This window comes from Sipha flava, unplaced genomic scaffold (assembly GCF_003268045.1).
Source record: "Sipha flava isolate LNK unplaced genomic scaffold, YSA_version1 107_pilon_pilon, whole genome shotgun sequence".
In the NCBI taxonomy this organism is placed as follows: Eukaryota; Metazoa; Arthropoda; class Insecta; order Hemiptera; family Aphididae; genus Sipha; species Sipha flava.
In genome coordinates, this window is record NW_020271724.1 from 85706 (window position 1) to 112514 (window position 26809).

The following is a 26809-nucleotide window of genomic DNA, read 5'->3' on the forward strand; positions in this document are numbered from 1 at the left end:
ATATATATATATATATATATATATATATATATATATATATATATATACAATATACTATTAGTGTAAATACCAAGTATGTAGAATGATAAGTTTGATTTTAATTTTTGTTTTTAGCCATTATGATTTTTACTTGTTCTGATAGTTTTTATACCGGCGCAATAGATGTATACCTTTTAAATATACCCTTTTTATACCGGTGCAATAGATGTATACCTTTTTAATACACCCTTTTTATACCGGTGCAATAGATGTACTTATACTATACACTGTACACATAGTATACAGGTAGTGTTTCAAATTCAGAGCAATTGACGAATATCGTAAAAATCCGTGACTCAACTAGTACACTACTTGCTATTAATCCCTAGTACTCGGGACCCAACTCGGATGTTCCGGAATAAATAACTTATATAATATATATATTTTTATAATAATAGTGTTGCAATGAACTAATTGACAAATAATCAGTTAATTTATAGTTAGATTTTATAAAATTTTGATAATTTTTTATAAATGATTTATTAATTTACTTATCCTATTTATGATTATTAATATTTTATTAATATAAGTTGTAAAACATTATTAGATTAGCTGTAACAACGATTTATCTTTACATTGTATGAAAAAAAATAACAAAAAAATATTAAGTGAGAGTAATAGGCACTCAAAAGTGTGCTTCAAGTTTAACGGCTCATAGATTCATGAAAGAGACTTTAGGGTTACAATACGAGTAAAAGCGTTTGCATAGATATAAAACTAAAATGATAATTTACTGACGATATTAAAAAAATCATATTACGCGGGAGAAAGCTATTCAGTGTATATTTGTATTAGAAATTCTTGTTTCTTGATTTTAAGAAAGATAACATCTATGATGTTTTTATATTTCGATAATTTTTTTTAATATTTTTTATATCTATTCAAAAATCTTAAAAATTTACAAATGTTTGCATATATGTAATTTCAAAGTATAAAATAAAAACATTACAACACAGATAATGTTTTTCGATAAAAAAAATAATAAAAAACAAATTAACAAATAGAGTCCTACCATAAATTTACAATGAATAGTTTTTTTTTTTTTAATATATGGTCTATTAGGCTTCAATATTTTACAAACTTAGGGTTACGTTTTGTTTAAGAATATTATCATTGATTCATTGACCTTTATGTTCCTTATAAACTTGGCTATCATGATTAAGTTTAATATTTTTTCTCTTCACCGGGGCCGAACGCTTCTTTGGAGAGATGTTATTTATGTTTGATTTTGTCTGGGCGTTTTTCACAGATACACTATTCACACCTGGAATCGGTTATTTATACATTAGGTAAGAATCATATCGTATAAATTTTATTAGTGGGTTTGGCTATTTTTTACTTCATGATTTTATTAGCTTAAGTTTATTGTTTTTATTTTGTTTATGCTTCCCATTTATCACAGAAAATGTTATTTGATTTTAAGAGCATAGATTACATGTTCATATGTTATTTGTGGATATATTTTAGTGTACGGAGATCTAACTTAATCGCTCTCATTATCAATTCGTTAACAAGTTAATTGCCTGGAATGCCGATGTATGATGAAACGTACATTAGTTTGATGTTTTTGTGTGTTGTGCCTAATATCTCTAATTCTTCCCTTTCTTAATAATGTGGCGGTCTCTCATTGACTTTATGATTATGTTTTGAATGCTTAGAGCGAGGTTGCATTTCGTATGTATGTTGGTTATTCAGGTGACTGCGCTCAGAGTTGTTTAAGATAAAGACTTAATCGTGGTTAGTGGAGAATGAAATGCATTTAGATTTGAATATAGCGAAAGTTTCTGCAATGTATATGTTATTTTATGAAAATTATTGTCATAAAGGTGTGTAAGACTGAAGCCGGTTTCTTTTGTTATTTTAAAAGCATCTGTATAGAAGTGGTAAAGACTTTTAAATTATTTATTTTTAATTAATAATTTTTTATTATTTTGTAACACATATTGATTAACAGACTATCTTTTTGGGGTTTATCTTTTCTGTCAAATTGGGTAAGTTCTATAACAATTAGTATGTGGTTCTTGTTAGGCTTAATTGTAAGGATTTTTTCCAACTGCACAAATAAAATACATGTTATAGTAATAAGTGGGGGGGGGCTTCACCCATACTGAATAATAAATCAAACAAACTTCTATAAAAAGAAACCTTTATACGAAAAATTGTCAAACTACGCGTGACTAACCGATAATATCACGTAATAAAATAATATATAGATTATTTTAAATGCCTTCGACAAAGTAAATTTTGATGTATTTTTCAATTGAACATATTCGTCAAGTCAACTGCACATTTCATATTTCCTAATGCACAATTAGTGTCTTACTGTACCTAACAATAAAGCCTGATTCTCGTCCATAGAGGGATTGTTTCTATATGTTTGATGTTATTGATGTTAAAAGACATTTCTTCAAGGATGTCGTGGAACTTTATATAAAAAGGTATCAAGGATAGTTATAATAATGTTTTGAGATTTGTATGTGTGTTTGAGGAGGAGATATCTTTTTGGCTGTATATTTTGTGATGAGATATTTCTGTTTGATGTTCAGCAGTAGGTAGTGTGCTTCGCAGAATAAATTATTAACTAGACTTGATCTAAAAGTCCCTAATCCCCAATTGCCATTCTTATTCCAGCGTTTTGTACAGTATTAAGTATTTTTAGGATAATATTGTTGGCGAGGCTGTAAATAGTCGATCCGTAGTCTAACCAATTTTATGAGGGAATTATAGATAATTAGGAGTGATATGCGGTCGTCAACTCCCCATTTTAAGTAGCTATCGATATTCATTATTTTCATACTGATAAATCGTGACCTTTCAACTATGATACTGAAATCCTAAATTATTTTTATACGAATGATTTTCATTAATTCAACTGAATTATCCTCAAAAAAAAGTTTCACTGAATGATTATTAGTGTATTTTATAGTGCATATATTAGTATAGATTTTCTAATGTAAATAAATTATAAAATATGTATCAGGGATACTAATTTTTTTTTTTTTAGTCTTTAGTGAAAATTGCAATTTTTTTATATAACAAAACATAAATAATAATATATAAACGAGTATTATGAGCTTAGTGTGTTTTCTTTAAATCCATTTATTCAAACTTTTAAGTTTCCTCTTAACATTTAGCATAAATTACTTAAATCAGCTCCAGTGCTTTAAATAATATTTGATATATTCATTCAAAATCTTCTAAAGAGTTTAAATTAAAATTAATAACTTATTATATAATTAAAAGTAGCATTTGAACTAATTATTAAATTTAAAATATAGTTATATTATTATGGTTGTACAAAAAAATAATATAAAGGAAAAGTTTAGTTCTTAATCTTTTGATATTGGTTATAAAATCTAAATGAATATTTACGAAATAATTTAATACAGAAATAATTTTAAAATTTAAGCATTTAGATAAAAAATAAATACGCTTGGGTAAAAGCAGTTAACTAAGCAAGTAACTAACAAAGCAAAACTATTAGTTATCTAAAATAAATTGGTTAATCCCATGTAAATATATTTTACTTTTTTTTCTACTAAATACATTCATAATACTTATGAAAAATTTAAAATGTTTAGGTTATCCATATAAATATATTTATCATACTCGTATATATTTATAAATATTAAATTATTTTTTATTAAACATTATGATGGCGTATAGCATTATATGAGAGCGAGACATTGACATATGGAAACAAATTGTATAGTCTAATAATTTAAGGAATAATAATTGGTACTCAACCAAGAAGAAGATCTAGAATAAAATACATCAGACAAATAATAAAGGATGCTGGAATTACTTACATTATTTACACGGAACTAAAAGACATGATGAAGGACAGAGAAAAGGAGAAATGCATTTGCTATGATAACATTTGATAAAAACTATTCTTAGAATTGAAAACAAATACCTATATATTTTAATATGTACAAGTTATAATAATATTATTTAGGTTTTATGTATATTACACAAGAAATAAGACATATAATTATATAAGACCATATATATATATATATATATATATATATATGAATTTAATTATATTAATTTTATTTATTTATTATTATAAACATTAAAATGGTATAATGTACAGTTATATGATATTTATGCAGGGCTTGAAAACAATGCTAACTATACCGTGCTGTACAAAGCTATAAATAAATATTGTAGTCATTTATGTTATCATGTACACAAAAATATCGCATTATTTTTATTACTATATATAATCATTAAATTATTGAACTGGTTTGATATCCCCTCCCTCCATTTAATTGGAACTTTATTATAATAAGAGTATATTAACTTACATTACAATTTTACCAGTTTTAATTTTATTCCATTATTTTTACTTAACATTAATCATAAGTACAGCAATATAAATAACCTTTGTCGTTGTAGTTTCAATAAAAAAAATTAATTTAAAGATAAATTATGTACAAGTATGTAATCAAAATAATTTAGTACATATGATAATAGTTAATAATATATAAATAAGTGATAAGATTTTTATATAACAAATATTAAAACTGGTTTGAATAAAACTATTATAAATGAAAGTTACACATATTAAAATATTTATAATTTGCATATCTACATGGCTTATTTATCTGAAGTTAAAATATAGACACTTTCTAACTTAATTTAATAATTTTACATCACTCATTGCAAATAAATAAATATTTGCTATTTGAATTATATTTATACAAAATTAGCTAACTAAATATAATTGTACCGAATTAGTTTTATATTTTTATTAATACAGAGTATTAGTTACATTTTATTTTAAATAATACCTGGTTTACATTGTGCATCTTACATATATAACTAATAGGTCTTGGAAGTTGATACATTTTATATTTTTTGGTGTTTATTACTTTTTAAGTCATTTTTCGACATTTTTAGATAATTTTTCCACATTTTTATTAATTTTAACTGATTTTATACTAGTCTACTTTTTGCCGTTTTCTGTCAACCATTATGCTGATAACTTGGAAATTACCACGGACATAGATTAGTACTTATCCAGTTTTATCTTGCCGATAACAATTGTCCCGTCATTGTCATGTTATTGTGAATACCTATTATATCTAAATTTTATTATTTTTTCATAATTTAGAAATGCTGAAGAATAAAACGCCATTTATTGTTCGTCTGCGTCTCCCAATCACTTCGATGGACGTGGAGAGAAGTTTTTTCAAATATAAATATTTATTAACAGATAATCGTCGTTCATTTATTTGTGATAACATCAAATTCGCTCTAATTGTACAATACAATGATTTTTATTTTTGAGTAATTTATAAGATTTAATAAATTTATAAAGCAAATATTTGTAATTTTTTTATTTAATTTTTAAGGATATCTGTTGTAATTTTTATGTTATATTTTGAGGAATTTGTAAGTTTCGATAAACATTTATAGTTAAGTAGAGTAAAGTATTGAAAAAAAATGTATTTTTATAATTTAAAAAAACTATCCGCAATTTTTTAGGTCATTTTTTGAGGACAGTTTTATCCTTTTTTATGTCATATTTGCATTTTTTTTTATTCATTTTTTAATAATTTAAGGTAATTAACTTCTGAGCCCTCATAGTTAACAAATCAACATTTATAATTTATTTATTTATAATAACTGATCTTAAGTTAAATACTTGATTTGTAATATAAGAATATAAATGTCTTCAATATAAATTAATAATTATAAATTATACATAGATGTAAAGTAAAAATAAATACATTTGATTAAGTATACACATTTAAATAATATCACTACACAAATTATACAACATTACTCAATGATAATTTGTTAAATTGTTTATGTAATGACGAAAGTAAAAAGTATAGTGTTGATATCTCCATTTTTTTTAACTTCTTAAGTAATTAAATCCCACAAAAAATATAACTGTCACGCACAAGATAACATACATTTCAAATATGTATTGCATTAGATTTCAATTTGTGATGTGAGGCTTTTATGATTAATATTGAATTTTTAGTAATAAAAAATACAACTTATGTAAACAAATTTCGTCAATTCGATATTTATATACTTATTCTGGATAAAAATTGTACAAATTATTAACCTTTATAAATATGTCCACTGAAAATAGTTTGCACAAGTATACGTCTTAAATTATGTTATGAAACAAAATTATTGATATATCATGTCATTATTTAAACATTACTTTATAATATATAAATATTTATTACATATAATATTATTATAATTTAAAGTAAGTTTATTTAATGCAAGCTTTTCCATATTTATTTTTATTTTTTCTTGGAATAATTCAAAACTATTATTTACAATTATATTTTTCAGTACACCAAGATGATAATTATAACTATCATAAAAATATATAATTAGGTATTAAATAGATTTTTAATGAAAAATAAAATATTAAAATAATATATATTGATAGTATCTGAAATTTAGAAATTGGATTTTTATTGTTTTATACTTTAAATATAGACAAGAAACAATTATAGTTATTAACAGTATATTTTGACTTTTAAAAAAAAAATAATGGTTTTTATCCATTGAATAATAAGTAAATGTACACAGGTGGTATTTTCAGAATTCATTTTTTCATCATATGCTTCGTAGTTTTTTGACAAAACTGTAAAGATTTCTAAGTAGATAATATTGAAAACCATGATAAATTTTAGAGGCAAACTTTAAAATGTCTTATTTAAAAGCAATATTCAAAGGGGAAAATTAATCTAAAATGAAATACTAATTTAAATAATATATTAAATTATAAACTTGTTGTAGAATAATCAAATGTAATTTTTGAGCTATAATAGTTCAAAATCTCATTAATAAATTAGATCTAGATTATTTATACCTTATTTAGGTTCTTCACTATTATTGATTTTTTTTTATAAAATTCAAAAACCATAAACCATATGCATTTGAAATTAATTTCTTAAAACATTTATTTTGGTAATTTAGTGATAGGTAATACAGAATAAAAAAAAAAATAAACGATAACTTTGAATCAATAATTTATTTTACAATTTTACAGATGTGACAGAGTTGATTTGGATATTTTTAAATAATAAAATTATTTAAATTATTTATTTCTTTACTAGCTTTATAAGTGATAAGGTAATCTCAGCTAAGACATAACTTATATATATCTTCGTGAATTCGTTATATATATATATTTTTTTTTTTATATTATTCAGTGTTCATTTAAAATTAAAATAATATAATTATAATACTTATCTAACAATTGACAAAAAGCAACTTAGAGTATGAGTTAAATAAAAAAAATATACATCATGTTGTTGTAGCTTTATAATCTTTTTTAGTCGTTTAGAAATGATAATTTAATTTTTTCCTATAATATTATGTTGTGTAACATAAAAAAAAATGTATATCCTCTTCTTATATTATATATATTATGATTAAACAGTGTAGTTCGTTTTCATCTCACTGTTTGAAGTGCCATACATCTAATACAATCATAAAATGCCTCGATTATCATTAGACACAAATTTACCAGCTTCGAAAATTCCTTTGGAATTTTTGAGTAAAGGTACAGATGTTCTTAGTGATACTCTTGGAAAGTCACACAGAGTAAGTAAAATGTGATGATTACATATTCTACATTTTTTCTTATAGCCATTATACAGATAAACGATATACATTTTAAACATTTAATTTAACACTAGAAATTCAACTTAAATTTTTATAGTACAGAGAGAATTAAATTAGATTTGGTTAGTTAAGTACATAATGCAAAGTAATTTCTGTGGCACACGTTAAAACGAAAAACAATATTCCATTAAGTTATTTATAAATTATATTTAAAGCGTACAAATATTAAGATATAATGTCATTAAGAATTATTTATTAATTACAAACCCACGGAATCTCAGGCCATTTAACGTTTTTGGTACTGCAATCCAAAGGTTTATTTGTAGGGTTTTTGAAATTAAAAAAAAAAAGCTAACTACTAAATAGACCAATTGGATTAAAAAACAGAAAGATAAATTTGCTCGATTTATTCATAATCTATAATTAGATTAAATGTAAATAAAATAAATAAAGTTGTAAATAGCGTTCCAAAACTAACTATTCGTCTAAAATACAGTCTTTATAACTATAAAAATGCATTGCGATCAATTACATTTAAATTTCATTTAAATTTAATCTTATTGAATTTTTGAATCATTAAAAATGTAAATATACAAACAATAAATTTAATTTGTTTTTAGTTTTGCATATCAACAGTGAATCCTGGTCTAAAAATGATTCTTGGTAATTCCAGCGAGCCTTGTGGATTGATTCAAGTTACAAGTATTGGAAGTTTAGGACCTGAAGAGAATAAAAAACATATTGTTGCTCTAACAGATTACGTCCATGAAGCTACAGGAATTCCAAAAAACAAGTATGATTATAATTATAATATTTTGTTTAAATTTCAATGCAATAGGAATTATCGATTTATTATTTTAAAAATAATATATTTAAAATTAATTAATTTAATTATTGTTTTCTTTATTTTTGCAGCAAATTTACGCATATTTAATGTATAAAAAAAGTATTTTTCAGTATATAAATAAACAAATAGTTTATACACGTATTTAAAAATAAATAAATAAATATATGCTTAGCCTGTAGTATTATTATATTTGCAAATTATGATAGGTTTCAAATTAAAAATGTGTCATCAGGTATACAAGTATACAAAGTTAATAAAATCGCAACTTAAAGTACGAGTAACCTGACAATGAATTTTTTATTCGAAACTTTTCGTAATTTACAAATACTAATAATATTACTGCAGGCAAAGTATTTATTTATTTATTTATTAATCTATTTGTATAAACTATTTGTTTATTTATATATTAATTTATGAGTATTTACCATTCAATAATTTATAATTTTAATTTAATATCTCATAGATTCTGAAACACTAAAACCAAACTTATTATTTTCACAAAAATACAATTAAGATTATATAAAAATTCAAAATTATATGCATTTTTACATTTATTTCGTGAAAAGTATATTTATCTTTATATCACTAATTATTATTATTTTATATGGCTAATATATTATTTACGATGAACAAAAACAAAATCTGGTATGAAACCGTCAAATATAGGCATGAATGTTCAAAGATCACTGTTGATAAAAATGAAAAAAAGAGTCATAATGATTTGTTGCCCTACATTTACCGTCATTTTTTATATCGATTTATCTATTACAGCTCATTAATCATAATATATACATTATATCTGATTAAATATATCCTATGTGCACTGGTTTTTCATTTTTGTCTATTTAAATTTAATAATCGGAAATTCTCGTTTAAGTTATATAATAACTAATAATTTTTATAAATGTTATTTAGGTTATATGTACAATTTCAATCAAATCTCCCAGAAAGTACTGGTTTTATTGGTTCCACATTTCATCAGCTTGCAATAGTCGAAAAAGGAGCACGATTACGTAAATATTTTATGCCTTAATCGTTAATTATAACTTATTAAAATGTATACAATGAATTGTAGTCACAAAAAAAAGTATAAATTTTTCCGTTTATTTTTAAAACTATTGTAATAGATATATTTCTTTTTTTCTTCAAGTCTTTTTTTAGTCTTTTTTTTTTCATTTAAAATAACTGTATTATATTTAGTTAGTTTAAAAAAATAAATAGATAATGATAACCATGGTTTTGTAAAATTGAAATTTAACATCCTTGTGTTCATTGATGTTTGACTTTCTAATACTATGTTATGTTTATCAATCGGTCTGCAGGTGACTATCAAAAAGTGAACTATATAATGTATTAAAAAGTACACGCAAGACACCTATAAAAAAGTTTTAAGTTTCTGTACAGTTTTTGTAGCGAGTAAATTCTTTCTCACTATGTATTTATAACCCAAGAAATGAAGTTGAAAAAACATGCGAGTTTTAAAAGATAACATGTATCAAGTAAATTAAATTAAATTAAATTGATAAAATATACTTCAGTCATCACATGATTAAACAAAATAATGATATAAATAAGAACGATCAAACATTTTAGAGTGAGTTATTGAAGTAATGGAAATTTATACCTTGAATATGTGATTGTATATACTTTAAGAGTATATTTGAACACGTGATGTATTTTATAAAAATATTTACGTTTCAAACATATAATTATAAATTATAAATCATAGAATTGAAAATTAATTATTATAAATAAATAGAATATTTAATAAAAAGTAAAAATGTTTTTATTTCAGCCTTTTGGTAATGTTAACAATGTAGTAAACTTAAATTAATTTTATGAACTTTAAACTCATTCATGCAGAATAATTTGTAATTAATGAAACATAGACATAGGCTATTTAATCGGAAAATTCAAATTAATTTTGAACAAATTTCAAATACCACAAATCCATCAATACTGTTACTTATTAGATATTAGGACAAATTCTATGCACATTAAACTTGACTAGAAATAATTTGTTTAGCATAACGATCAATTGTAAGGGTTAAAAAGACAAAAATAAATAAAACGATCATTGATTTGAAATTCACGATTTAATATAATCTGCATCGAGTAAGAATCATACTATAAGAAAAGTAAAAGTTGAAGTAAATTTCAGTAAGCTTGGATAAATGTAAGAACATGTTTATTGAAATAGTGAAATATATGAAATAGTTTACATATTACATAATTTTAACTGTGTAAATGTATGAAATATGTATACTAAAACGATTAAAATATTTTTCAAAACCATCTTCTTTATCTTGTCTAAAAATTGTATACGAATATTTTCTATATTATGTTCTATACGTTTTGTCATTGATTGATGATATCGACTATTACTTGGTAAAAGGAGGTAAGTAACATTTTGGACACTACGCAACAACCGACAATTAAAGCAATTGACCGTACAAGTTCCATAGTTCAACTGACCATTTAGTAATGAGGTGTTTAATTTTACAAATTTTACAAAAGCGACATAATATTTACTTATGAATTTGATTTTATTAAATATTTAAATGTTGTTCTTTTTAGTTACTTAAACTTAAAATATAGTTAATTTTACCTGCAAAGATTTGTAATTAATTAAACTTAAATTGAAACTGAATCTGATGAATTGTTTTTAGTGTCCTTAGATTTTTAAAAATAATTATTTGTTACAGCCAAAGGAAGTTGAAATTTTGTTTATCACTAATTTTATACAAATAATAAACAAAATATCATTCTTGAAACTTTAATAAATACCGCAGTACCAATTCAAAATATAAGATCATTACCAAAAATTACAAATTTATTCATTGGTATAAAATTAGAGGAAAAAAAGTGCCAAACTCCTTTACATTATAAAGTTATTATTTTTAAGAATGTTCTTAATAAATTAAAAACAGTCTTTTAGTTGCATTAATGAAAGTCTCAGTTTAAATTTTATTAATTTAAAATCTTCGCAAGTAAAATTAACTATAGTTTATTTCTTAGCAACAAATAAAAACATTTTATAATTAATCAAAGTAAGCTCAAAGAAATACTAACACAAGTTATACTATTGGTAATTATTTTAGAATAAGTAATAACATTAAACTGATACAATAAATAATTATTTTTGTATTATATAACAATGAGTTTATTAAATAAACAAAATCATAATTCAATAATCGTGAGTATAAATTGGAATTATTCTCAGTCGGTACGAAAAACGAATAAAATAAACAAGACAGATATTGGTCGTATGAAATGTTATTCGTATTATGAAGTATCTATCTCTTAAATATGATGAGCGCTAAAAGTAGGAACGAATTATTTACGATGATTTTATTAAATCATTTACATCAAAACAATCTCGCAAAAAAGTTATGAAGTTATACATTTATTGAACATTTTTATTTTTCAAGTTCCTTTTGTTATTTTAAAAATTATTTTAAATAATATATTGGTTATTACTAAGTTTTGTTTTATATTAATGTAACTATTTCCTATTATTTACTTCTACAATTGTGTAATATCAATATAGTACTTTTTTTTCTTCTTTTTTTTTGGGGGGGGGGGAAGGGTGGCAAATTTTATGTTGCCTCCGACAGACATTTTTGTAATTACGGGCCTGAAAATATTTCTTTACTAAATGGTCATAGGAACATTAACGCTTGTGTGATCGAATGCTTAATTGTCGATTGTCCAATAATGTCCGTTATGTCTTTTAGTCCAAAATGTCACTTAGCACTTTTTTCCTTTTACCAATTTATATAACAAAGTTTTGAACTGTCTATATTCTAGCAATCACTACTTTAACTTGTTGATTTATTAGTGAGCATCAGCCATTTAAAAATAAAAAAATAAAAGCACAATGTCAACAGATTAATACATTTGTTGAGATTTTTCATGTTAATATAATTATTATGTTATTATTATCATGCTCATGTTTAATTATAAAATTGTTCGTCCTCGTAAGAACTCAAAAACTAATTAACAAATTATCATCCTTAACAACCGTAATTAACTAAGATTTACTTGGAATACTGAAGTCAAATCTATTGCATAACCTTATAAAGTTGTAGATTGCACTAATTAGTGAGAACCACAATTTAAAAGTACTTGTAAAATGTCATATTTGAAAGTTGAAACAATTAATAATTGTAATGGTTTATTAAAATACATTTTAATTAAATACAATATTAAATAAAGTTCCTTATAGATGCAAGAAATGGAAACAACATCAACAGTTCGTTTTAAAATTAGCTGATCTTGTCGTTGTTCATAATGAGATTAAAACAATAATAAAACCAAAAACTGAACACTAGAGATAGAGCAAATTTATCAATAATATTATCTTGTTCACAATATGAATTTCATACTAATATTTTCTATCCTCTTTTATTAAAATATATTGAATTGTAACTAGCAATGGATAATATTTTTCAATCATGTATAATATGTGGAATACCATAATAATATTACGTTATCCACATTATTTTAACTATATTTTGAGTTGTTCTCTGATATATATAGTCTAGTTGTTTGAATAAAAATAATATTGTTCAAGTTTATATACAATAAATACTTACTGCTGTTACAAGAAAACCAATTTATTGAACAAAATTGTAAAAATAATCAAATTTTATAAGGGAGTATAAATGTACTTATAAATAAGAAATAGAAATAAGTCGTTTATAATAAATTAATATATACGTCACAATTTAAAATAGTAGGTATACAACTAAACAAATAAATTATAAACAACTCGCATACAATTTTTTCATTTAATCATGGTTAAAGTGTCAATATTATAATTTTTTAAAAAATAATTTAATCACAACAAGCAATTAAAAAATATTTATAATACTAATTATATATTAATGAGTTTTTAAAAATTATAATTATAAATATGCTTTAACCTTTTTTTTTTTATTAATAAAGTTAATTGTGAAATTAAAACAATATTTGTGGATGCATAAAATAAACGGATTTTGAAACGTTTAATTACGATAGTTTATGTGCAACAGATGCTGCCAAAAGTTACAACACATGTGAGCAATAGTTATGCATTGGATAGTTTTCAATTTTATTCAATAACATTGAAAGTATAATAATTTCTTATTAAATAAATAATACAATTTTACATATTAAATTTGTTCGCAGAAGATATTTTACTATTCAATCTTGATTACAGATAAACTAATTAAAATTATCATATAAATATGTTCATCATATAATTTGGTTAAGATATAATAACATTTTATATGATAAATAAATTAATTGTGTTAAATATCATTAATAATCATTAATTATCATATGAACTATTTATTGAAGTATGGCTATTTTTACAATATTTTATACATTTTTAAATTTAATTCTAAATTTTAATTTAAAAGAAATATCGTACTACAATAAATTAATATAACAAATTGTAGCTATGGTTTAATTAATAAATAATTGGTAGTTAATTGTGAAAAAGTTTATAAAATAATGTTAAATACTGCTAGTTTCGTTAACTTGAAATATTAGTCATATATAACAATTTTGAGAAAATATACATGACAAAATTTCGAAAATGTTAATTAAACAATATAACGCATATCAAATGTGCGTTAATATAGTAGTTATATAATATGAAAATTGTATACATATTAAAAGCAAAATAAGTGATGAATTTACCTTCACTTAACAAATAAAATTGTACCAATGGTCAACAGGAATATAATTTACAATATTAACACAAAATATTCAATTTCAAGCAAAATACAAATATTATTATTCTCAATAAAATTAGATGTAAGATTAAACCTCTATTGAAACAATATTGCTACTAATTAACTCTTTACATTGTTTTAATCAGAAAATGTAAATTGTATCGTCAAATTGTTAAATATAACCAAATGTAAACTATGTATAATAAGTATTTTGAAACGATAAAACATTTTAATATACATAAATCAATTAAATTCTTAACACTGCAGATCAGACTATTAATCTGCAATTCTCTCCAAAACTCAGATTAGTTTAAACCAATATAATCATCCCGGAGTAAAACTATATATTGGACACTCTAATAATATACTAAGTCTCACATTAAGTATAAATCAGAGGTGGCGCTTTGATCATTTTGACGCTACGTACCAAAAATTACCATTTTTTTTTTTCTTTGAACGTGTCATTAAATATTATAAAAAAAAATAATTGTTTATATTGTTTATTATAAAAAAAAATTATTCTTTAAGTATTTATATAAATATTTAATTACATTACATACTTATATAAATATATAATTACATTACTAATATAATTATTCGTATTTATCTTCTTAATGTGATTACTTTTGTTGAGTACTTGATACCAATTCATTGATATTTGGTACATAAGTAGTAAGTTTTAATAAATTAGTTCCGGCAATACATTCACCAGTTAGTCGGTTTCTTTAATTAGGTCTTATAAAATTCAATTCTGAAAATATTGACTCACATAAATAATTTGAAGAAAATATAAAAAAAATTGCTAATGCTACTATACATCATCATCTTATGTTTAATATTGTGTACATTCTACAATTGAATCTACAATTTAATTTTTCGAAAAACGTTAACAATAGTGAAAAAGTACCAATATCGTGATGTTATATTTTATTATCAAATATATAAATATTTTAATTTATGCGTGTCCTCAAAATTTAAAAGCAAGTGAACTTCCACTCGGACGATTCAAGTTAAAACACTTTACGTACAATTTATGGAAACCTTTTTGTTATTATAGAATTTAAAAAAATCATTGTATTTAATATACATAATGATATAATAAATAACTTTCGTACAATTATGCTAATCCACAAAAAATAAATTAAATTTTTGTAATTTTCGTAATAAAATTGACTTTCTTCCCCGAAGTACTATATATGTATAGTATACCAATAAATACTCTCTGATAAGTTTAGATATTGCAGATTAATAGTTATAAAATTTATCATAAAATAATATTCAAAAAAAATCATATTAAAGAATCTAATCGAGTTACAGCAGATATCACAAAATCCTAGCGTAAAACTGACTCCGTTCCCATTGATATCAACTTCATAGACTCAGTGCAGGTATATAATCTCAGCAATCTTGTTTATGTACACATGGTCGAGACTAAAAAATCTACTGAATACGTAATAACATATTTCAAATCTACTAAGTATAAATATTAATCCTTTGATGACCCACTCAAACCAATAGAAATTATGTTTTTCGTTCGCACGAAAAATTACATAAAATTTACATAAAAATTCAAACAGATTTTTAAATCAAAGTAAAATAAATCCCTATAGTATTACGTAGACACTATCGTAGTATGAGTACCAGGTAATGAGCGATGTGCTGTGAAATCAATAACCTGTTCAGTGAGGTATCAAATGTACACAAACGTTCATGCTCGTAAAATAACATTCTTTGATGAGTAAAATAATGTCATGTTGTCGTATGAAATACGATTGAGATATATTAATATAAAAACAATTACAAATATATTATATTTTGAATAATAAAAAAAAAAAAAAAAAACTAGATAGTTAAGATATAGCTTAATATTGATATTTTGTAAAGAATAGTAAAATAATTGTATGTGGTAATATTATTAAGAAATTAAGAAATTTTCATACATAATTTTATAATATATAATCAAAAAAGATCATGACTGGTATTAAAATAAATGGCAAGTTAAATATTTTACTTTTAAAAAGAAATATTCAATATTTAAGAAAATAAGTACAGTTTTTAGTGAATATTAATTTTTAGTTCATCAAAGCTTTATATTTTAATGCTTTTTTATATTTTATAAAAAGTTTTACAATCAATATTTTTTTTTAAACTGCAGCAAAACTTTTAAGGAATATTGCATTTAATTGTAAATTATACTTGGAAAGTACTTTTAAGATATAATCTTTTGATTTTCTTAACAGTATTTCTAACATTAGAGAGTAGCTAAAAAAAACCATTAATTAAAATGTTAAATTATATTAGATGAGCGTTTTGATAGAGCGTCTCTTCTGATAAAAAAAAATGGTTCGTGTCTTTAAAATGTAACGCTAGATAAGCATTAAGCATAAGCCATTTTACTTAGAACTAAAAAAAAGTCAAAAGATTTTGCTCCGTCAATTTTTTTATAACCGTTTTAAGTTTGAGATATGATACAATTTATTATCTTTTTAAATATTGACGATTAATATTTTATTTTTAACCTTTTAAACTTTTATTAAAAAAAAATTTATTATAAAACTAGTACCTAATTTTGTAATAAAGATTTGACATTTTGTTACGATTATGTTATAAATATAATAAAAAATTTTACTTTAAGTACATAAAATCATAGTTGAATAGCTTTCAACTAGTATTTCCCCCCCCCCTTGTATCCACGCCTGACTACAGTATATTATCTTCAGTCATTTCATAATATTTGTAATAAAATTATATCTAATACTATAATATCTTATATTAAATTAATATAAATAAAAGATTAAAATACATTTTAATTAAATGAAAGATTCAATAACAGTTTTAATTTAAAATTCTTATTGTTTTCAGCTTTTAAAATGAAAAGAATGACTGTTTATAGACTTAATAGACCTTCTCAGAACTTTATGGTGTTTATATTTTATCATAATAGGTGATCTTTGATGTAGGTGAAGTATATTAAGTATTATGATATGTAAACATAATAAGTATTAAAGTATAAAACAACTATCATGAAATTGAAGATAATAATGAAATATGAATTCATGAACTAGGTACGTATCGACATTTCACGTATCTCGTTTGTTCCAAGACTCCCGAATAATGAAGTTCAAAATTTTTCGTTTATTTTGTTAATTTGTTTTGCTTATTCAACCAAAGATAGTCTGAATTCCGTATGCCGTGCGAACAGAGCAATCATTTTGTTATCTGCTTATTTGACGAAACTTAATTTAAAAATTCTTATATGTTAGAAATATTATAAAAATATATTTTTGAAATAAAATTTAAAATCGTACATTAAGAAAATATCAGTCATTGAAATTTGAAATATAGTGTATTTAAAAAAGTACTTAATATCCTAGAATAAAAATACAAAAAAAAGTATTTTTTGAGCTTTTAAAATATATTAGTCGAAAAGTATTATAAAAGTAATTGAAATACCAAAAAAGTATTTAAATACAAGTATTTTAATACTTAACAAGATTGGCTCATTGTCACACGATCATTTTGTAAGAATAACAATTTAACAAAAACCCATCAACATACATGTTGTTTCCCGATATATCCGTCACGAGTTGCATTAGAAAACCTCAGAATCGTATCCGTTTAAAAACGTTTTTAAGAAGACGGATAATGTATGTAATTTACTCAAATATTATTCACGGTATACTTTGAATAATATTGTAATACGAGCAAAACAAACAAGCCACTATAATGTGAATGAATAAAACCGATCACGGTGGACGCAAAAGTGAATAATAAACATCACGATAACAAATTGAGAATCCATTTTGTGAAGATGAATGTATTTGCTGTATTGTGATTTGATATTGTTGCCATTGAGTATATTTGTCTTGGATTCAAAGTATTGATTTATTAATTTAATTTAAAATTAGTTGTTTACTATTAAACGCACATATATTATTATACTTATACTTGAACACAGCGATTGATATCTACTACAGCTGTATAAATCACAACAACTTATAACTAAAAAGCGAATGAAAGCTACTAAAAGATAACAGAAACATATAGGTGTACAACATTTTTATTTTGAAAATCCAATTAGATTAATTGTATATTTAATCTATAATCAAACACTAAAAAAAAAAATCGAAGTTTTCAATTCGAGACTATAATTTTTGTACAGTATCAATCATCTTCCATCCAAAAGATTATTTCATTGTTCACTTATTATTTAGCCGTCATGCTAAAATAGTTCATTCATTCTTTTTTTCAAAAAATTAAATATTCAGTTTTTTTTTTTGAATTTATGATCGGTAATTTTATTTAACAATGATTTATTCCTTTGTATTTACTTTATAATAGAAAAATAAAATTCGATTTTTACATTTTTATTTTTATTTTTTTATTTCACTTTTGTTAAGAAAATGTATATTCACCTAAATAGCTTGTAATTAAATAACTAGGACTATTTTCCAAAGAGTAATGAAAGAATCATTGAATGTACTTTATTCAATGCTCATTCTCCAAAATGTATTACTAAATTTAAAAAATCTTTTCTATACTAATAAAAATAAAATAAAAACAAAATAACGAAATAAAATGTATTTTTTATTTTATTTTATAAAAAAAAATAGATCATATTTTATTTTTCAGTATTTAATTATAGAGCCATATTTTAGATGAAAAAAAATTATGTGCACTATAAACCAGCCCCTATTTTTTAGTGAACCCTGACACAAAGTGTGTAGTCCGAAACTAGAAGTATGCACTACGAATTCGAGAAATGTGTACTTACTAAATACTAATAAATAAGACTAATATGAAAATGTTTTTCAGGAAGCCAGTTTAAACAAGACAGGTGATGCGGACTTAAAAGTATCTATTAAATTTTAAGTTATATATCAGTGGCGTCATTTGGTGTTGACAGGGCGGGAATTTGTCCTCCCCCCACCTTATCATTAGCGGGCCGGTGTCAGGCCACATATAAGCCGCAAGCCCTCTAGAACTTAACCTTTCAAATTATTTAATTATTTATATTATATTTTAAATTATTCTTCTATTTTAAATGAGTATTTTACCAAGGTCGAACTGAGCAGGCAGGATACTGAGAGTTTCCTAGTGGGCCACTTATTTGAATGGAATTGCTTGTACTCGTTGGGAAATTTTTTTTTTAGGTTTATCGGTTTAGACTCATTGTGATAACAGACATAGACGCATTTTCTAATGTGATTGCATTAGAAACAGTCTAAAATTAAATAAACGGTATTTTAATTTTTAATAATAATATTAAATGTTCAAATTCATAAAATAATATACAGACATTTTATATGAAACGGTGTTTTAGGGCTGATTTTATGTCTTAAGTATATCTAAGTGGGCCATTCTCCCCCCCCCCTCTCGGTAGAAATTTCTGACCCAACCCGGCCCTGTATATTACTAAAGAAATTGTTAGGGAGTGTTTTTTTATTTCAGTTATATTATGAGTCGGTCAAAACGTTTGCCCCTCTCTCAAAAACTAAAATTACGCCATTTTTATATATCCCACAATAAAACAAATAATTCGTAAATAGTTTTCAGATAACTATTAGATAAAGTATATTTTCAGTTTAAAAATAATAATAGATTGGTAGTTACTTAAATATAATGTGCAATTTGTTTAAAAAAATTACTATTGCTAAAAATTCCTACTGACATTTTACTGAAAATTATAATCATTTGGAAGAGTATAAAGGGGGCTCTGTATCATATCATTGTAAATTAAAATATGCGTTTTTATGAAATATAGGGACTGCTACAAACATTTTATTAGTTGTGTGATTTGTTTAATGTAATATACAAGATACTTAATTTCAATATTTTAATGTCACATTAAAGCTTAGTTATAAATTAATCATTCGTCAAAGGCAATTGGATAACTCTACTAAAACATGGAAAGTGTACCATGTCAAATTAAGGTACATTTTAAATATCGATCATCTTACCACTCATAACACATACAAATTATATTATTAAGAACAGTAAATTAAAATGATCTTAAGCGAATAATAATTTATCGATCGAAAATAGTTTATAGGAAAATGAGAAATCGTATATATTAATTGATAACCTGTCCTATTCTAATCAATACAACTATGTATTAGTGAATTTACTATAGCATAATAGCATTTTGATATATATTTTACATACATATATAATAGTAGTTACTATTTTATAACACCTACCATAGGCGTATTTAAGGGGGGGGCGGCTAAGACGCGATCGCTCCCCCCTCTGAATTTGTATTAAAGGAATTGATTATATGTGAGATACACATTTCAAACATTTTTAATGTGGATCATTTTATAATGAAATCAAATTACGTGTGACCAATACTGAATTGAGCTTTTTATCGGGTCCATAATTAGTGAAAAATCAAATAAACATTAAGCGTAACTTTCAAGACATAGGTGTTAAAAAAGAACTACACAAAAGTCGATTCTAAGTGAATTCGGCATTAGATTAAAAAAAAAAAAAAAAAAAAAACCACAAATATTAAGGATTCACCTGGTTTAAATTTTATCAACAATTTTACTTACAAATTTTGAGCCTATATTAAAGAAATAATTTGAGTCGCCTCCCCCCCTTTAGAAGTAAGTCTATATACGCCCCTGACAACTATCTCATAGTAAAATCGACAATTCATCAACAAATGAAATAGTTAAAAAAAAATATGTACCATAAATCTTAGATAATAATAAATAGCTTAACCCAAAAACAATATTTTGATGATATATATTAAAAACTATTGGTACTTAAAGAAATTATTAATATAAAGATTTTATGAATTAGCATTAAAGACTTCCAATTTTTTAAGTTTAATTATTATTTATTTATTATTTATAAATAACAAAATTTTACCTATTAATTTACTAGTTGAGAAATTAAAGTAAATTTATTTTATTTACTTCATTTTGAACAAGCAATATACAGAAAAAAATTAATTTTTTTATATATATATCGAACATTATGGTGACTATAATATTACCTTTTTTTAGTAATAAAAACGTAATACAATTTTTGTTTATGGTAAGAATTCACGAATTTCACGAATTGAGGGACTAACAATTCTTGTCAGTAACAAATAAATATTAGAAATAAAAAAAAAGACACCGTACAATAAACTATCATCTTTTTCCAATTTATGTAAATTTAAATTTATCAAATAACCAAATATTATCATTACATTTTTCTATAAACTAAAAAAAATATAAAAACATTTTCATCGAAAATAATACAGATACGATTAGAAAAAACCCGAGTAAGTAAAGCTTGATTTAAAATCGCAAACATTTTTTTTATACATACATCATAATATAGGATATAGGGGCCAACATATGAAAAAGGAAAATCGATAAAGAATACTCAGTCTGCCACTTACAATAGTTTCAATTTCAGTGTAAGCAAGATAAAATAAAATAAAAAAAACGTACAGAATGAAAATGGAGGCTGAGACGAAAGACACTAATAGCAGGAAGGAATAAGTATTTCCGCCGAAAGATCGATCTTATAGTAGTAGTTCATAAGCTTCCAATTTACCCTTCAAATAAGTATAGTTTTAAAGATTTAGCTGTTCGATGAATAGTTTTGTTTTGTTTTTGTCCTCATTTCTTTTTCTCTCTCTCTCTCTCTCTCTCTCTCTCTCTCTCTCTTTTCTCTCCCTCTCATTCTCTTTCACCCTCTCTTTCTTTTTCTATCTTTATCTTTATTTATTATACGCGAATTATGTTGTTAATTGAATCGTCGAATTTAATTGCTATAATTTATAAATTATAAAACAAAATACTCAGATGGTGAATTGGGTAGTATTTTGATTTTGATCATTTTTCCATAGATTCAACTAAATTGTTGTCATTTATTTTAACAACTTTTAATTTCAGACTACGTCAAGCTTAAAAAAAAAAACTGCTCTGAAAATATAAAATTAATAAAAATATTATTTCTTTAAACAAGGATAACTAAAAAATATATATTTATACTTAACTTAATGAAAAATCGTTTGAAAAAAGTGTTGTTCACGACAAAAATGATTTATTTCTTCATTAACATTAATTCAAGTATTTAATCTTAGATAATTTCATGAATTCAATGTAAATTAATGTATAACATAAATACAATAAATAATTATCTTATATTTTCGATTGGAGTTATTAAGTTTTTAATGATGAACGCTCATGGATATAATATTACAAATGGAATATTAAGTGAGCTATCTATAATGCATAAAACAATGTTTGTAAATTATGGGATTTTAGTAGAATCCTGTACCGGAAAAGTTTAAAGCAGGATGTAGGTATAAACGATCTAAAATGTAGGTAGTTAAAACTTTGCTTGTGTATGATTAATTATAATAAAGTACACGATTTTAAGATAAAATAACAAAAAATCAAATTGGTTATTGAATCAAGTATGGAATTTATTTCGAAAAAGAAGTTAAAGAAGTATTATAAGGAAGTTAATTTAAATATTTGATATCAACGTACTTACACCAAATAAAAAAAAAATGATATTGATAATATTACGTACAGCGTATAGCATTAATGCGGTTACGGACATAGTACATTATGTAGTATTAAGCATTCAAAAAATTATAAAAGGACTCCGAAAGAGTATGTAGAATTATACATTAATATGTCAAATATTAAAAAATATTACCAAATAATAACGGATTCAAAATCTGCTGTTATGTGCAGAATCCTGTAGGAATAAGACCGTTGGGAAGATCAAGGAAGAGGTGGGAAGATATCATAAAAAAGAATATGGAAGAGATTTCGAATGGAGAAACCGCAACAGAAAATAATGGAAGCTTGTGTGTGAGGCAGGATGGTCTTAAAGGCCCAATAAACCCCAAAAGAAGAAAGAAGATGTGAGATATTAATGCTCGTAGATACAGAATTAGGTAGTGAATTGATGTGACAAAAATGACAAATTTCACAACAATACTATAATATTATAAAATAAAAGCATTAAAATAATGAATATATGAATTTGCTTGGTGTTAAAAAAAATGAGATTAAGAATAGTTCGATTTTTGTACAATTTTTGTGATCGCATGTGAATTGCAGATAAGACTTTAAGGATTAGATAGTTAAAAAGTTGAAGGAAAGAAAAACCAATAACGGTGGTAAGAAGTTATTAAATAAATAATGAAAATATATTATTTTACGGATTTAATAAGATACGAGCCATTTAAATCATATCGTATGGTAGCCGGATGCTTTTAAAACGGATAACCTTACAAAGAAATAGTTAAATATACAAGGATGGGGAAATGTATGAAAAATAATTATATTTGCACATTTATACAACGTAATTTTAGAATATGAATAAATGAAGAAATATGTCTTGAACTCTCAATTGTGTACAAAGTATTGGACATAAAAAATATCACCGGGCATACAAAACGGTTCAATGCTCGAAAATATCCGAATTACTAGAAAGATCACGATGATAATAATTCAAAAATATCCCCTACGTTCAAAATATTTCGTTTCAAATAATATTCAACACATTCGACCGATATCACAAGATCATTCTTACGTCGATTTTATAGCTCAATAATTTAACCAGTTCAATCAATGCCACGTTAGTTCAATTTAGTCTCGAAGAGTTTATTGAGTGATTAATTCATCAATAAGAACAAACTAGATTCGAACATAATTTTGATTAAAGCATGTGATCATTGCAAAAACCACTGCCCTTTGTAATTTCTTCTTTAACATTTTACGTATGATTAACTTTTCCGCATTTTATTTCTGATTAAATTTTTATGTATTATAAATTAGATTATATACTGATACCAACAATAATTTTGTTTTTTATTAAATCAATTCATTCTTTGCTATTTATTAAAAGTTAAAAATGTATATCAAATAAGATATATTTAATTTTATAAATATAATTTTTTTAAATAGATTAAATATACAAAATAATAATAATAATAATAAGAAAAACGTTCACAAAATTTTACGGATCTTAAATCATTAAGAAATAGGTCCTTTAATTATGAATAATAATTTAAATAACATGTATTAAACTCATTTTTTATAAATCTCCGAAGACACTTCACTAAAGTGAAGTATGTGAGACATGAAATTTGTTTTAGTGAATGTCACTATAGCTATCGGTATTTAAATTAAAAAAAAAAATCGATTTTAATATTTTTTGTTTTTCCACCTAAATGAGTTATTCAATCAATTAACTCTAAACGATAATCTTCAAAGACTGGTAATATTATAGAACATTAATTTACATAATATAACGTTAAATCGAAGTTTTTAAATGAATTTTTAAATTATTACAATTATTGAAAATATTAAAATATAAAGAGTAAAACAAATTTTTAATTAAATATATAGCCAAATACCTAATATAGTATATAGTATATACAAGTACGTGTAATTATATTTTTAAAACGATTTGAATTTCTGAGTATTGAGTATTTTAGTAATTGTATTTTAATTGTATATTGAATAATTATTTTATTTTTTCATACTTTAGGAAATCATAGATGTAAAATAAAAATGTAGATAAATATAATATATATAATATTTGCCATTCAATTTTTTTTTATTCATTGTTGTTTAATAAAAAATCTTTTACTGTCTTATAATCCTCGCGAAGCGAGAATTATATAAGATTGCATTGTTTTATTATAATTTTCAGAAACATTTTTAAATTTAATAAAAATTTATTAACAATATTATGCAACATATTTTAAATAAAAAATTAGATATGATGATACTTAAAAACTAAAAATATATATTTGTCTACAATATTACAAGATGCTTCGGAAAAATAAACTTTAAAATATTGTCTTCGTTTTATAATCATTCATAATAATTTCAAATTCTATTGCTTGTGACTTTTAGAACTGATTTTAAAAATAAAAACGAATACTTCGTTATTATTTTTGGTATTAAAAAATTTAAAGTTTTGATACCGCCAGTTTTTATTTATAAAAAATAGCATAATTATTTGTATTTTCAGGTCAGTTAAAATCCAAATAATAAATAAATATGACTTGAAAAATTATTATTACTACATAAAACATCATGCTATTCAGAACTAGATTTTAACAAGTTTTTTTTTTGATTCGTTATCTTAATACAATTCTCGGATAAAATATTATTTTTAGAAATCAATAACTTTTTTTTTTCCTGGTGCGCGATAATTTTTATTCGCACAAAATTTACTTGTAAAATGTATCGAAAAGTTCTTCGATTGCAAGATAGAAACGTTAAATAAAAATAAATAGTTCCACGTTGAATAACTTAATGTTACTAAAACGTTGTATTTTATTTGTATTCCGTTAAGAAAAGATAAAATTCAAAATGCATAGTTGGACTCGTGGTACTAATGCATCAACTACTACAAAGTGTCTCTGTATAAGTCTAATATTGAAATATATTTTTCTCACGCGATACAACACTCACGCGTGTAATGGTAAATCATTCTTAACAGTTTTGTTTTTCGGCATACAAAAAAAAGTGTGCATATACATACGTACTATTCAATGTGCCAATGATCATTTTTAGTAGTGTCCTACGATACGGTCGAATGTAAACTGTGTGATAACATAACAAACGCCGATATTGTCGGACGGTATAAGGGAATCTGTAAACAAATACCTTTTAAAAGGAGATAAATGTGCATACACAAAGACTAGTGTGTATATATAGAAGCTACAGTTACCCTTTTTGCGCGGCGCGGATATTGATTGGGTATCATTATACGTATGCATGCGAAAACACGACAACGGCGCGTAACGGTTTTGTCTAGCGAACAGAACAGGAGTGTAATGATATTTTGTAGAGGTATACAAAATTATCCGGTGTGCATATTGAACCGAAATATTGGATTCTATCACGGCAATAATATTTTTTCACCGTGGACGGCGTACGTATAATATTACGTCTGCGATTGAAAGTCGGAAGTACACAAAAATGTAGCGTACCCGTGCTGCGTGAATCGTTTTTAAATAAATATTATTGGTAATGTCTCTAACAAAAAGAATTTTAAGCTATTTCGATTATCCGTTCAAACGATAAGAAACGATTTGTCGTTCCTCCTACAGAAAATCTATTCATATGACATATTTATGATTCGCACTCGGATTATTTGAATAATTGGATTTCCTTCGAGCGCGTTTTGGCGGGTAAAATATTTGGTTTCCTCTTATTGTACATAGCATACGGTTATTTTATGATTTGAAATCGATAGATTATTATAATAGTAGGGACGTGACAAATACCTTAACTTGGTAGACGTGATTTATAATATAACTTATTTATTTCAGCCTTTCGTGTTACATGTCACCGTCATAGCAAACAGGTATCGGATTTGCGTACTTATTAAAAAAGCGGCGTTTACCCAGCTCACTAAAACAATTTCAACCTTTGGATGCTAAAATATTAACGTTGCAGTATACTGATCTATTATTAATTCTAAGTATGAAAACGTTAATTGTTTTTTGGTTTGAAGTTTTTTATTTACCAATTAAACTGTTTAAAAAAATAGATTTAAAAACAAACATTAAACTACCCAAAAACTATCCAAAAACCCAAAAATTTTA

General features: G+C 24.0%; 2 protein-coding genes across 5 annotated transcripts in view; one reads left to right on the forward strand and one right to left on the reverse strand.

Annotated features, from left to right (window-relative positions):
* Positions 1-26809, reverse strand: part of LOC112686134 — a 114308-nt gene that overhangs the window by 60120 nt on the left and 27379 nt on the right. Inside the window, exon 2 of one of the 4 annotated variants that reach the window (XM_025558313.1) lies at positions 1166-1303. The exons of the other annotated variants lie outside the window; for them this stretch is intronic. The gene's annotated coding sequence lies outside the window, so the exon portion shown is untranslated. The remainder of the gene's footprint in view (positions 1-1165; positions 1304-26809) is intronic. 4 annotated transcript variants of the gene reach the window in all.
* On the forward strand, positions 7455-9582 carry LOC112686172 (macrophage migration inhibitory factor homolog). Its single transcript, XM_025558369.1, has 3 exons — positions 7455-7629; positions 8271-8443; positions 9413-9582. Exons 1-3 carry the CDS (start codon positions 7522-7524, stop codon positions 9528-9530), a joined length of 399 nt encoding a protein of 132 aa, XP_025414154.1. The 5' UTR covers positions 7455-7521; the 3' UTR covers positions 9531-9582.